This window comes from Podarcis gaigeae, assembly GCF_964106915.1.
Source record: "Podarcis gaigeae genome assembly, chromosome: 8".
Taxonomy (NCBI): domain Eukaryota; kingdom Metazoa; phylum Chordata; class Lepidosauria; order Squamata; family Lacertidae; genus Podarcis; species Podarcis gaigeae.
The window spans coordinates 59,468,455-59,483,913 of record NC_139684.1 but is presented as its reverse complement, the minus strand read 5'-3'; the positions used below and the strand labels follow the sequence as shown (position 1 = coordinate 59,483,913).

At 45.6% G+C, this 15,459-nt stretch overlaps 1 protein-coding gene across 5 annotated transcripts in view; it reads left to right on the top strand.

The window, feature by feature from the left end:
- Window positions 1-1,847, top strand: part of NFYC (nuclear transcription factor Y subunit gamma) — a 53,784-nt gene extending 51,937 nt beyond the window's left edge. For 3 of the 5 annotated variants that reach the window (XM_083751870.1, XM_083751871.1, XM_083751867.1), the window contains exons 10-11: window positions 829-1,594; window positions 1,692-1,847. In XM_083751870.1, the coding sequence (XP_083607996.1) occupies window positions 829-945 (117 nt within the window). In that variant the 3' untranslated portion in view covers window positions 946-1,594; window positions 1,692-1,847. Of the gene's footprint in view, window positions 1-828 lie in introns of all 5 variants that reach the window. The other 2 variants (XM_083751868.1, XM_083751869.1) reach the window with 1 other exon arrangement.
- Window positions 1,848-15,459: the final 13,612 nt, after the last annotated feature.

The window sequence follows — 15,459 nt, the reverse complement described above, 5'->3', positions numbered from 1 at the left end:
GTTGGATTAAAAGAGGATCAGACAAGGCTATCAGTGGCTACTAGCCATGATGCTACTATGTTCTCCCTCCACAGTTGGAGGCAGTATGCCTCTGAATGCTAGTTGCTTGGTATCAGAAGTGGGAAGTATGCTGATGTGCTCAGGTCCTGCTTGTGGGCTTCTTATAAGCATATTGTTGTCCACTGAGAACAGAATACTAGACTAGATGGGTCATTGGGCTGATCCAGGGGGGCTCTGACATTAGAACACCTTGATGTAGTTCAGAAGGAGGTGAGTCTTCTCTAGCTCCTATCTGGCCATCTTCCTGCCTCTTATTTTCATTAAAAAAATGAAAAGCTTGGGAAGTTCATGGCTTCTGCAAAGTTAAGTCTGTGTCTCCATTTGATTATTTCAAACTTACAGTAGGAGAAAGGGAAACTGTAGAGGCAATATTTCTCAGTACCAATTGCTGAGAATCACAAGTGGGAAGAGGGCTGTTGCGGTCGGGTCCTTCTGGCAAGTTCCCCATAATGGGCAACTAGATGGCCACTGTGAGAACAGGATGCTGGACTAGCTGGGCCTTTGGGATGAGCAATGATGTTGTTAGGGATGTAAGTGGCTGTGTTAATTCTTCACTTTCATTGAAGTAGGGACTCCTTGAGTATCATACATGACCATGGTGTGGGGTACGCTGCATTGGCAGTGTGTTTATTAAACTGCTTGACCTGGCATAGTGGGTCTCACTTTTGCCTATGTAACGGTTGTTCCAAGATGCTGCGATTCTGTATTTGAATGTATCCATTGAAGAGGGAATCTCAGTGGGTCTCTTTGCTTGTTCTCTTCCAACAGCTCTACCAGATCCAGCAAGTGACCATGCCTGCCGGCCAGGACATCACCCAGCCCATGTTCATCCAGTCCACCAATCAGACAACAGATGGACAGGCCCCACAAGTTACAGGAGACTGAGTTGGTTCAGCCAGAGGGCTGTGGGATGTTATGGAAGATACACCATCTTGATTGCTGTACTGCCAACCAGAGGCCCTCGTCAGCTCTTCTCCTCCATCCCTTCCCCAATATATATCTGCATTTGATATAAACCTGCCAAGGGCAGCAATCTACGTTGTATTCTATGAACTGCTTCAATCTGGTGGCAGACAAGGAAACCCCACAAACTGACAATGTTGCAATATTTTTCTTTTTCTTTTCTTTTTTTAAAAGAAAATGGCAAATTCTACATTGCTCAGCAATTCTGCTTTGTATATATAACTGATGAATTTTTATAGGGCTCAGTCAAAAGCAGTGTATCTGTTTCCCTGTTTCTTCATTGGTGCAGCATCTTTTCCTTGTCCCTCCCACTTCCCTGTCCAGTAAACTTCATCTTCCAGGACTTTCATCCTGCAACAACCCTGCGTTGGCTGCATAAGCTGGACATATCCCCATCTTCATATTTCAGTCAGGAAGTGTGCGAGCCTGTGTGTGGGTGTATGTGTGTGAAAGGTTTCTCCTTTTTTTAATGTCCCAGATCTAAGTATTGTTAACTTCAGCTTCTGAGGGAGGGGGCAGGGAGGGGGAGTAAACCAGTCCCAGCAGTTCTGTATTAAGCCTGTTTTTGAAGGCAGCTTTCCCCAATGTGTGGCACCCTCCAGATGTTCTGGACTACAACTGGCTGGGGCTGATAGGGCATTGGGGGTGGGGAATCACGTTGGGGAAAGCTGCCCCATAGGCTTTAACATTGGCCTTGAACTATTTTTTTGAAATACTTTCGGTTTGGATGCAGATATGGGTTATTGGTTAACTGTATGAAGTCTCAGTCAATGCATGTGTAAAATAAAGCTGCATGAAATGCAATAAACTTGTTTTGTATGATAGTTCAAGAGCCGTGTGCCTTCTCTCAAATCAGCAGCCCAACAGCCCCCACTGGATGGTCCAAGACAACTTGGGCCCAGTGGCAGAAGATATAACTGGCATCTTCCCCTGTAGTGGTAAAGTGACAAATCTACTGAATTTCAAGGCTGCCCTAGAATCCACTGCTTGAGGCAAGATTGCTGCCCTGTCCTACAACACTGGAAGGCTTGGCCTTGCCCTAAAAGGAAGGCTGATAATCTGCCATAGTGTTCCTGTTCCCCACAAACTTCGTGGTTCCCCTTCCCCCAAGAATGCTGAGATTGCCTACCTGACTGGTACAATTCAGCACCCAAGTTCAGTATTATTAGGAAAGGAATTCAAAATTAGTAAACTTGATGGCATTTCTCAAGAGTGCGAAGTAGGCTGGAGTTGGTTTTGTCAGTACAGGCAGACATTGCTTTGTGGCTACTAACACATTTGTATCCAGGCATCCCTCCCTGGAGAAACTGAGCTGTATATAGCAGACTTCATTCTGGAATTGGTTGGGTCATCACTCCCCAACCTACTGCCCTCCAGATGTTCTGGATTATGATTGCCAGCATTGCCAGTGTCGGGCATGGGAGTTATAGTTCAAAACACAGAGAGAGCAGTGGGGAAGGCTGGGTTAGGCTGGGTGTTGGTGATTGTGCCATGATGGCACAGCTGGGATTACGGTTTAGCAGAGAGCTGAAATTAGATCTTCCTTGGTTGTAACATTCTGGATGGTATGTCTCCCCCCTCTGCATGGCGTAGTTGTGAAAACCTTCACTTTTCATTTCAAAATTGAAACCACACCTCAAAGCATCTCTTGAGATGGTGCTACTCCAAAGTTAGGGTGACAGTGGTGGTTTCCCCCTCACAGTCTCCAGTTCGGGGGGGGGGGGACAAGTCAAGAAAGCAAAGTCTTTCACGATTAACATTGTCTTTGTGGGCATCTGGCTAGTCCAGAGGGAGCCAGTTCCAGAAAGAGAGAAAATGTCTGCTTAATGGTCAGTTTGTGCACTTGAATAGTCTTGAAAGCTGCCCAAAGAATTAATTTGTTACGGTCTTTAAATTCACACTTTCCAAATCCCTGGATATTTATAGAGTGAAAAGGAAGATTTTCTTCTAAATCTAGTATGGCTAAGATGCTGATGCTCTGGATCTGAAGATTGGACTACTGTAATGTGTTCTTCGGGAGGCTGCCCTTACAGCTGATCTGGAGTGTAAAATGAAGCAGCTAAGCCACCCTACAGCAAGTGTTCTCAAACTGTGCTCTGCAGACCACCAGTGGCCTGAGGGATTCTTTCAGGTCGTCCATGGCATGTCTAACCAATGCCACTTACAATTCTATGAATTCCAAACTGTAATACAATAAAATTCAAGACATAGAAGAAGCAATGAAAATACCATCAGAAATCCTACAGTTATCTGAAGCCTTTCTGACCTGCGTGCTTATTACGATTGGGTGTCCCAGTCTTTGGGAGCTCAGTTGGCTCTTATGCCTAAAAAAGGTTATGTGCTAGCCTGTGTAAAGATTTAAAATAACTCACCCCGCTTCAGTGGAGCCCCTGTCTTTGTGCTTCAGTGAGAACGATGGTTGCTTCCTAATTGGAAGGAAGAGTGACCTGGGCAGGAACGCAACATTAAGCTTCCCATCCCTGCCTAGCAAGCTAAATTGATGGAAGCAGGACCAGAGCAACAAATCAAGCAGAGACACAGCAGGCAGCCTCCTCAGTGGGTGCATATGCTGGATTTACAGGAGCCAGTCATTATTTAATTGCTTGCTTTCTCAGCATACTGTAGCAGTTTTACCCCTTTGCTCTCACTGCTTCTCCCAAAAGAGGAAATGTACCCTCAGACCTAACAACATGCAATTGGGCAGGATACGTTTCCTTTAATCCAGGCATGTCCAGAGTCCATTTTGGGGGCCCTCTTTGAAAAAAGTTTGGACACCACTGCCAATCATTCCATGACCATATATGTCTTCCATCCAGTGAATAAAGTTTGAAGCCAAAGGTGGGGAACCTGTACAACAAGGGCCAAATTCCTCTCTGGGCAATCTTTTTTTTGGGGGGGGGGATACCAGAGGCAGGCAGAGCCTGGGTCAAAACCAGGCAGAGTAATGAATGAAAATGTTGCCATTGTACCACTTGCCTAGTTTCTACACACACTGTCCAAGTGAGCGAGAATGGAATACTGGAATACAAAGTCCCATTACACCCGGAAGAGTGTGAAGCAGAGCTGATGACTAGTGAAGTTCCCCAAAGGCCAGACAGAGAGACCTGGGGGGACTTCATTCAGCCCCTGAGCCTGAGATTACCCATCCATGTCTTATACCATCTAATAAAATAAGGTCTTCTAAATTAAACCTCCCTAAGTTTGCATCAGACTAAAATGAGGTGCTTTGAAGGTGCTTCAAAACACATGCACATCACAGCATCAACTTAGGAGAGTGATGGGAGAATGCCTGGCTCTAAGACAATGTCTGAAGCACTATCTGCAACTTTCAGAAGTCCTTTGAACCTAAAAAAGCTTTAACAATAACATATGTAACGTGATTGGTTAGGGAGCACCTTTTGTTTAACTAGTCTCTTTAAAATTTAAGTTTGCACCCTTAATGTGTAGTTACAGACTTCTGTTCTGTCTCAAGTTCTACTGGAGCACCAGAGTCTCATCCCCAACCCCAATCTGGTTTCTGAGATCTCCCAGGGGCATTGCTATACTGGCAAGACCTGCTTGAGAACTGAAAAGATGAAAGTGGAGGCCTCTGTCTTTTGCACCTTTTGTGTTTTGCAACTGTAGCAGCTGGCCGACCCCAGAATGTACAAATTTTATCCCTCTTCTGGTCACTAGAGGGCGCAGGACTCATTTTAATTTTTTTTATTCTTCCGGAGACAGTAGCATCGAATTTCCCACTTTAAAGATGGCTGGTTAAACGTTACATAGTTATATGACTGAGCTCTGTCAGATAAGGATGCAGGGGACAGCTGTATCTTCATTCAATCTGAATGGGTGGAAGATTTTACCCTTCTGTCTGTCTTGAATCCTCATTCAGCTTCATTGGATGTTCCCAAATTCTGGAGTTACGCGGGAGAAAAACTGTTCTCTATCCACTTTCTCCATGCCATGCATCGTTTAATAAACTTCCAGCATGTTTTACTCTCCTTTTCTCTAAACTAAAAAGGCCCAAACCCTGCAACCTTTCCTCAAACAGGAGTTGCTCCACCCCCTTGATCATTTTGGTTCGCCTTTTCCAACTCTAGAATATCCTTTTCGAGGTAAAGGCAACCAGAACTGTACAGAAGATTCACACTGCATATTTGTATTATTACGATATTGGTACTTTTATTTTCAGTTCCTTTCCAAACTATCCACAGCAGAGAATTTGCCTCCCCCCCCCCCACTGTCAAAAATTGGGTTGATCAAGCTATCAACTAAAAACCCCAGGTCTCCTTCCTGGTCAGTTACCGCCAGTTCAGACCCCACAAGTATACATGTGAAATAAAGATTATTTTGCCCTCATGTTTATCACTCTATATACTTATGTAGAACTGTGTTTGCCATCTTATGGCCCATTCCCTCAGGTTGGAAAGGTCCCTTCTGGAGATCTTCAGAATCCTTGGTTTCTTAAAAAATAATCCTTAACAACTTAGTTTCATCTGCAAACTTGGCCACCTCATTGCCCCTCCTTAACTTGCTTATGAATAAGTCTAAAAACTGAAGTCCCAGTAACTATCCCTGTGGGATTCTACTTTCTACCTCCCTCCATCGTGAAAACTATTCACTGTTCCTAACCAATGCTTCCTGTTGCTTAACCAGTTACTGATCCACAAGAGGACCTCTCTTCTTACTCCATGACTGCTAAGATTACTCAAGAGACTTTGGAGTATTTTGTCAAATAAGGTGGATGTCTAGAAACAAAGCAAAAGACAGAGGATGGGGAAGATGAGTGTGCAGTCTTGCTGCTTACAATTCTGGCTAATATAAAATAAGCTTTTTCCCCTGGTCAGCTGACAGCCAAAAGCAATAAAGAAATTCCATTTTGTTCATGTTTATGTTTTTCCTTTGCCCGTGAGAGAGGGTGGAAAAGGTAAAATTGGGAACCAGCACAAAGGTAAAGTGATGCCGGGTATATTTATATTGCCAGGAAGCAGAGGCTGCTAAAAATAGTCCGGACTCAGGAGCGACAACCTCTGAGGGAAGACGGACCAGGCCCACCGTGGGCATGGACAGCCCTGTGGACATCACAGCTCCAAACAATAAATCAAGGGCCCTCTGCTAAGATGCCCAAGCGGCAGGCCGTCTCCCAGAGCACCCCTTGCTGAATGTGCCTCCCTTGCCTTGTGAAATTATATCCTATCAAAAGGACGAGTTTGGTGGAAGCAAGATGACGGAAGGTGTTGCCAAGTGGAATGATGTTTCAGTTGTACGGGGACGGAGGTGTCTCCGCTTCTCAGCTGAGATCAAGGGGACGTTCTGACGCACGCAAGGGCAAGATTTTTTAAGCTCTGCTAAAAGGAAGCGAGTGTCTCCACTCAGCAGAAAACTTGGGATACTGTTACTGTGGGAGGTCACCTGGGTGCCATCCCTCAGTGGCTGTGCTGTACTCAATCCATTTTTCAGACAGGAAAACCTGCTCTTGGCATTTGCTACTCCAACACAGAGACCTCCAGGTATAGGACGGTATATAATTTCAAATAACAAACAAACAAACAAACAAACAAACAAACAGTAACGCTACCACCATCACTGCTCAGAGGCCTCACTGCTTTCTGATGCAACTCTGCCCATTCTCTCTGGCTGCCCTGCACAGGACTCCCTCCCTGAACACTTCAGCTCTTCCTTTCCTTTCAAATCTCTCCTTTAAATCTACAGTTTCATCAGGCGCAGCATTCTTTGAAATCACCACAGGGGAATTAGCACCCATCCCTAGAGTACGGGTGGCACTGTCCATTTTGTTTTCTCTCCATTTTTCATTTTCCCAATCTTAAATTCAGTTCTCCACATTCCTGAAGTGATTTGCAATGGTTTTTTTTTAAAATGCTCATGAAATTTTGTTAGCTTATTAGTGTGAATTCCGCCTAATAAACACATTTTGGAATTCATTTTCTACCTCATATACACATTTTTGGCAAGCTGCCTTCCCTAGTATAAGGCATTTTGGTAAGTTATTTTCACTACAGTACTATGTGCATTTTCATGCACACTCTCCTCTAGGAGAGAGAGGTGAGTGAGCTGGCTGGTCCTCACCTTACCCAGCTGTGCCTACCTGGGTACTTGGTACATCAAACTAGACTGGCAGCAGGTTGCTATTGTCCATAAAAGCACCATCTCCTTGACCATAAAACCTCTTTACCTTAGGAAGGGCTTAGAGGATCTGCACTTGGTGTTGCACCAGAGTAAGCAACTGGGGATGTTTCTGATCTATCTGCCCCCTGTGGTCCAGCAGCATCTTGGATCAGGCTGGCCAAGGTAGTCTCTAAGAAAAGGCCTGCCTTTTAACCCTTCCTGTGAACCTCCTCCAAATTCACCTTGCAATGTCAACTTTGTGCCAAATCCAGTGACAATAAAATGATGAAAGTCCGGCTGGCCTGAAAAAGATTTTCCTAATCTTACTGACATTCATTTCACTCCACTTTAAATCCTGCAGCTGTTTTGCCTCAACAGGACCCTCCAAATCCAGAATCATTGTTGCCTCTGGGTGAAATTGGGAGGGACCTCTAATAATAATTCCTTCTCCCTGCTCCCCCCCCACCTGTTTCCCAGGCATTAGCTGCTCTTTCTGCCGTTTGCATCCTTTCTTCCCTAGTTTATGTGTGCCACAGATTTAAATAGCTCCAGCAGTCATTCTTTCTCCCCAGGGAAGCCTGGGAACTGTAGCTTGTGAGGGAAAAGAGTGGAAGAGATCTCTTAGGAAGAATTCTCAGTCACCTCACACCTACTGATAATTCTTTGAGGTACGTTGCAATTAGCTAAACTGCTAGAAAGCATATGTAAACTTTGTTGCTAAACTCTAAGCCTGCAACCCTATGTATGCTAATTTGTTTTTTGTTTGTTTGTTTGTTTGTTTAACTTTTCTACTCAGCCTTTCCTCCAGGGGGTGCAACATGGCATGCATGGTTCTCCCCTCCCTGCTTCAACCTCCTCAGAACAACCCTGCAAGGTTGTTTCAAATTCAGAAACTTCAGTAGGAAATATGTACCACAGGGGGTTCTGTTCCTCAATTGCAGAGGGTTGGACTGGGTGGCCCTTGTTCTGGGAGTCTAGTAAACATTTCCATATGCTCCAACATTTCTCCAATAAAAATATGGACATCCTAAGGAAAAGTGAGGGATGCGGGTGGCGCTGTGGTCTCAGCCACAGAGCCTAGGGCTTGCTGATCAGAAGGTTGGCAGTTCGGATCCCTGTGATGGGGTGAGCTCCCATTGCTCGGTCCCTGCTCCTGCCAACCTAGCAGTTCGAAAGCATGTCAAAGTGCAAGTAGATAAATAGGTACCGCTCTGGCAGGAAGGTAAACAGCGTTTCCATGCACTGCTCTGGTTCGCCAGAAGTGGCTTAGTCATGCTGGCCACATGATCCAGAAGCCATACGCCAACTCCCTTGGCCTGTAAAGCGAGATGAGCGCTGCAACCCCAGAGTCGTCCATGAATGGACCTAATGGTCAGGGGTACCTTTACCTTTACCTTTAAGGAAAAGTGGGACATCCAGGATGAAATCAGAAACCGGGATGTCTTCTCTAAATCAGAGACGTCCCTGGAAAATAGGGACATGTGGAAGGTCTGCATTTCATTTGGCTGTATTGGGTGTTCATAGGAACATAGGGAGCTGCCTCACACCAAGTCAGACGACTGGTCCAGCTAGCTTGGTATTGTCTCTATACTGACTGGCAGTTCCTTTCCAGGCTTTCAATCAGGGGTTCTATGCTGGAGATTGAACCTAGGACTGACTGTGTACTCTGCCTCCCCCAGACAATTCAGCTGCCTTATCCCGAGTCTGGCCATTGGCCCCTCTACTTCAATACTGGCCACATTGACTGGCAGCAGCACTCGAGGGGTAAGACCTGGGTCTCTCACCACCATACCTGGATAAGTTACTGGGGACTGAGATCTTCTGCTTTCAAAGCAGATGCTCTACCACTGAGCTATGGCCCTTTCCCTGGTCACACCCTGTGCACAGCTTCCCACATGTTAAAACCTCCCCTGGGGTCATTTGTCCGCTCCAGTGGCTGCGCCTACACAGTGATAAATAGGATATCTCAGGGACACCACAGCTAATTCCGCTGGCAGTGCTTCTAAAAACAAAAGGGGTTTTTTATAATTGGAATGAAAAAAAAAACGAGGAAAAAGATTTGTGCCAAATTGAGGAGATGGAGGATTGCAGGCGGGGGGGTGGCGGAAGGAGCCAGCCAAACGATTAAGTGATCGGATTTTCCCTCGAGATGAGATTGTAGCTTTAACGGGTGATCAGCACTCTTAAGCTCTCGCTGGCGCAGCATTTAAAAAGAGCAAAATCTGTGTGGTAAAGAACTTTCATGAACGTTTCTCAGTTCCCAAAGCAGCAGGCCGGGGAATGCCCGACTTTAGCACTAAGAGCACGGGGGTGGCTGCTCCTGCTGCTGCTGCAGATCCTGCCTCTGTGATGTCTCCAAAACGATGGATTTTGGGCAGGGGAAGGGAAGCAACCATGTGCAGAAGGAAGGCCGGAGACCAAAGTTGTCTCTGCTGGTTTCAGATGTGAAGCTTGGACTATTTCTAGGCCTCCGGGAAGGTTATGGAGTTGCAAAGAGCGAGGTGAAGAGAGAAAGTGTTGTGAAATAAATGTGTAAGAACCTGCTGGATGAGGCCAGTGGACCATCTTGTTTGGCATCCTGCTTTCACCTGCCGGTCACAAGCAGGACCTGATCACAAGAGCCCTCTCTCCTGTGGTTTCCAGCAATGTATGCCTCTGACCACGGAGGCAGAGCACAGCCATAAAGACTAGCCCTGTCCTCCAATAATCTGCCTAATCCTCTTTTAAAGCCATCTTAGTTTGTGGCCATCACTGCCTTCCATGGGAGTGAATTCTGTAGTTTATGTGCTATGAGAAGAAGTCCTTTCTTTTCTCTGTCCTGGATCTTCCAACATTCAGCTCCCTCGGATGTTCATGAGTTGTGAGAAAGGGAGGAAAACCTTCCTCTATCCAGTTTCTCCATGCCATGCATAGTTTTATAAACGTCTATTACATTACCTCTTCCTCACCTTTCCTCTAAACTAAAATGTCACATACACTTGCAACCTTTCCTCACAGGACAGTCACTCCATCTCAATCAGCTCCAAAGAAATACTATCGTCTTTTCACAAAAGGATGTCATCTTCTGCTGCCCTGATGCTCAGCACATTTACCTGGGCATAACAACCATTTTGTTGCAGAAAAGAATAGCATGTTTCTGCAAAATCCCCAGCCTCTGGCAAAGGAGGTTTTAGGGTAGCATGACTGGTCTGGCCGCACTGGGGCCACACTGCAGGGGGCACCACAACAATGCTGTAGAATGGAGCGTGAAAGGTGGGGGGGGGGAGCACTGAATTTTAGTGTTGCACAACATGCCACTGAAATTTGAGAGCCTAAAGTCTGCCACTAACTCTCTGAGCAGCTGAAGACTCCAGAGGTTACAACACTTCAAGGTTTTGTTTCCTTGGATTGAAGGTCAGTGGAGACTGCGGTGTCTATGGTATGTTGTTTTATTTACACACACAAACACACATTGTGCATAGGATAGAGGCAGAACTTCCAAATGTCCCTGTTTTCCAGGGACATCCCTGTTTTAGAGAAGCCATTCTGATTTCTGATTTTATCCCAAAATATCTCACTTTTCCTTAAAGGTAAAGGGACCCCTGACCATTAGGTTCAGTCATGGCTGACTCTGCAGTTACGGCGCTCACCTCGCTTTATTGGCTGAGGGAGCCGGCATACAGCTTCCGGGTTATGTGGCCAGCATGACTAAGCCACTTCTGGTGAACCAGAGCAGCGCACGGAAAGGCCGTTTACCTTCCCGCCGAAGCGGTACCTACTTATCTACTTGCACTTTGACGTGCTTTCGAACTTCTAGGTTGGCAGGAGCAGGGACCAAGCAACAGGAGCTCACCCCGTTGCGGGGATTCAAACCGCCGGCCTTCTGATCGGCAAGTCCTAGGCTCTGTGGTTTAACCCACAGCGCCACCCGTGTCCCTCACTTTTCCTTAGGATGTCCCTATTTTCATTGGAGAAATGTTGAAGGGTACGGAGTTCTCTAACCCCTGAGCCATCTGAAGGCAATTCTGTATAGGGAAGGATTTTTTAAAAAATGCTCTCTTAAGTTTTTATATATGTTGGTAGCTGTCCAGAGTGCTGGGACAATCCAATAAGATGTGTGGGGCATATATAGTAAAATTATCATTATGGGATGAGACATCCCTATTTTCACCGGAGAAATGTTGGAGGATATGATAAAGGGGCTCACAGCATTAACATGCCAATAGATCTTGCTTCCCCAATAGGTTTCCAGGGACATCTGAAGCCACAGCATTGGGTCCAGCACAGAGCAAAGTGTGCCTCTGTGTATCCAGCTTACAGCATCAGCCAAAACTCATACACCAAAAATTTAACTCACTTTGCCTGTCTTTTCCTCCTTCCTAGGATGACAGGGACATCCAGCCAGGTGAGTGGAGTTGGAAAATGCCTACTGCTTTCCTGGAACAGCATCACCACTGAGTTTTCGCTGTGTCCCATAGCTTACTCTTTGAGATGCTGCAGAGAGCACTTAACTGACCAGCTACAGAAATTAGCCTGACTGGTTCAGTAGTTGCTTCTATTGTAAATGTCAGGTGTGGAAGGAGCCCCTAATCTAAATTGGGGCTTTAACCATTACCTTCCCCTTGTACCTGTTATTTAATTTTTCAGATGCCATTCACACAATCGTTTGTTGTGTCTACTGTGGCCTTGAGTGTTGCCCATGGAGAGGAGGAAAGAGAAGGAAGAGGAGATTGGGGTTGGGCCTGAGCTGGGGAGCTAGCAGGGATTTCCACATATCCAATCAATCCGGTGGGTATTCATTATGTGGGGCCTGCGTTGGTAAGTGTCCTGAGCCCCTGGCCTACCTTGCAGCAAGTCAGTTGTCAAGTCTCCAGTCCAGGATCAATCCACATATCCAAAGCCCCACAGAGATCCTGGAGCATCCAATATGGGCAGTTGAGCAGACCCAGCACCTGCACTCTGCTGCCCTTTTATACCTTGCATGCTGATTGCAACATCTGGGCTTGACAAGGCATTCCTCACCTGTTCCTACTCCAGCTGAGGAATCGCACACCTCCCCCCCAGAGCTAGTGAGCCCCAACTTGGCCAGCTAGGGAGCTGGGCTGTGGGTCCTTGCCTGCCTCAGCCTCCTAGAGCGCCCCTCTTCCTGCTGCTCCCTACAGCTCAGAGCCCACTGTGTTCATAGAGACAAAGGTCCCTCTGGCTCTGGTGATGGGTCCTGCTGCTCTGGTCCCTGTGCTCTGACCCCCATCCGCTTCCAATCCTCCCTCACACTGTGAGTACTTCCTTCCCCACCCACCACTTGCCCCAGTGTGTCCCAGTCCCGGCTAAACCCCTTACCGGGATCCTCTTCCTCCTCCCCATTGTCCTGCCAGTTCATGACAGTAAGAAAATGGAAGAGGAGGGAAAGGAAGAGAAGTTTGAGTAGCATGGATGCAGGGTTGGAACAGGTCCAGAATTTCCTGCACATATCCGGAATACTGCAGTTGGAAGCAGTGCCTGGGCAGCAATCGCTAAAATGTTCGGGAAAATCTGGACGTATGGCCGCCCATGTCGGCAGTGGTGACGTCCCTTAAAAATAGCTCAAAAACTTATTTTCTTTTGGCAAATTTGCCAAAAATGCTCAACAACCTTTCTGTCCGGATTTTCACTCTTTGAAATATGACAACCCTGATGGATGGGCAGCAACTACAGAGGTCAGGAAAGCTGGGAGTTCTGCAGTAAGAGGAACACACACAAATATTCACAGCTTCCTGTTTCTTTCTGGATTCTACAGAAAGTGCTGGTTTAATTTTAACCGCAAGTTCTCCATATTGCTCAGGACTTCAGTAACAGCCAGACTTGTGCATATTTGCGATGCCATTTTCACCCTATTGGCTGTGTGATATTGCTGCTTCCATGGTTTTGTCATGTTTAGCTTGCTGTGGAGCTGTTATTTTTTTGGGAGGGGCAGGATTTTTTCTTTGGCCTTACAATCCCATTAGGGATGCATGTTGGAGCAAAACATTTTCATTTTGCATATACACTCATGGGATCTGAACTAGCAGTGACTAACCAGGAATGTGACCTTGGGGCCATAGTGGACAGTTTGATGAAGATGATATTTGTTTTTAACAGAGCTTTGGACCAGATTTAGAATCATAGAATCATAGAGTTGGAAGAGACCACAAGGGCCATCGAGTCCAACCCCCTGCCAAGCAGGAAACACCATCAGAGCACTCCTGACATATGGTTGTCAAGCCTCTGCTTAAAGACCTCCAAAGAAGGAGACTCCACCACACTCCTTGGCAGCAAATTCCACTGTTGAACAGCTCTTACTGTCAGGAAGTTCTTCCTAATGTTTAGGTGGAAGCTTCTTTCTTGTAGTTTGGACCCATTGCTCTGTGTCCGCTTCTCTGGAGCAGCAGAAAACAACCTTTCTCCCTCCTCTATGTGACATCCTTTTATATATTTGAACATGGCTATCATATCACCCCTTAACCTCCTCTTCTCCAGGCTAATTTGATCCCACTTGTGTTGAAGTATGGCTGGCTTCTTTATCTGGAATGGATGGCAATGTCTTACCCTTCTCCTCAGTATGGATGGAAGGGTCTGTCAATTTCAGCTATTTTCTCAGTTTCTAATTCAGATCTCCAAATTTCCACATCAGTTTACAATTATTTTACTTTTTTTTAGGGCCTCGTGAAAATTCATCCACATTTTAATGAGAATTTTTCCTAATAAGCACATTTATTGTAGGAAGCTTTGACTTACATAAACATTTTTGCAAAGCAGTTTCCCCTAATATAATGCATTTCTGTATGCTATTTTCACTAATATATTCATTTTTACGCAAGCTTTCCCCAATACATGCATTTTTTGATGCTGAACTGCATCACACAATTCAGATAAATGTGGATTTTGAGGATGGCAGCGTTTTGGTTTGCATGTTGTTTTAGGAAGTGTGAGTTTGATAAATTTGCCTTTAAATGTGAACTGATTTGAATTTCTCCTCCATTCCCATTTTTTTCAGGCCAAAAAATGCTGTAGGCCTGGCATCCCCAAACTCAGCTCTCCAGATGTTTTGGGACTACAACTCCCATCATCCCTAGCTAACAGGACCAATGGTCAGGGATGATGGGAATTGTAGTCCCAAAACATCTGGAGGGCTGAGTTTGGGGGTGCCTGCTGTAGGCTGATCCTGTTTTCTGGGGAGGGGGCTGTGTTGTCTCCTAGCTAACTAAAGGTAAAGGGACCCCTGACCATTAGGTCCAGTTATGGCCAACTCTAGGGTTGGGGCGCTCATCTCGCTTTATTGGCCGAGGGAGCCGGCGTACAGCTTCTGGGACATGTGGCCAGCATGACTAAGCCACTTCTGGCGAACGAGAGCAGCACATGGAAATGCCATTTACCTTCCCGCCGGAGCGGTACCTATTTATCTACTTGCACTTTGATGTGCTTTCGAACTGCTAGGTTGGCAGGAGCAGGGACTGAGCAACAGGGGCCCACCCGGTCGTGGGGATTTGAACCGCCGACCTTCTGATCAGCAAGTCCTAGGCTCTGTGCTTTAATCCACAGTGCCACCCACATCCCTTCCTAGCTAACTATCATAGTCTTAATTAATTAAACAAAATACATATACTCAGTGCTATTTTTCTAGAAAAAGAGGTGCCGGAAGTCAACATGAACACCTCCCTTGTTCTCTTATCATGACAATGGTGCCCACCTGAGAGCTGCTGGAACTGAGTTCTGGCTGAAAAAAAGCACCCTGCATTTACTGCTTGAAAGTAGTAGGAGCTCTTAAATTTCTAGAGTTTACAAGAAATATCAATGAAAAGTGTGAAAAACAATTAAAAGCATTTAAAGTTAATTACAATTAATTTTAAAGTTAATTACAATTAACAGTCAAAGCAATTATAATATGTCTACATCTACCATGTCTTGCCTAAACGATAGTGTCTTAAGCAGGTGCTTGTCAGCTTCATTATATGCAAAAATAAAAAAATAAAAAATCCCTTATGAACCTGCACCTGCTGATCACTATTTTGAGTGGTGGCTACCTGGATTCGAGGCTGGGTTTTCTGGTTTGCTTTTTGCCTCCTGCTTGCATAGAGTGTGCTCTCTGGGCTTTGCCTTTGCCCTTTGTTAAGGTCCTCTCAACCACAATATATGCTATGAATTAAGATAAGATTGCAGAGAGCTGCTCTTACAGGATCAGTGCAAAGCACTTTGCAAAATATATCTTCTGCCAGCTAATGAGATTAAGCCTTGTCTAAAGCTAAACTGCTGGAGCAATGGGAACCTTGAAAATCTATTGCATTTTTTTTTAAAAAAAACTTCCCTATAGAGGAGTGCCTTCAGATGTCT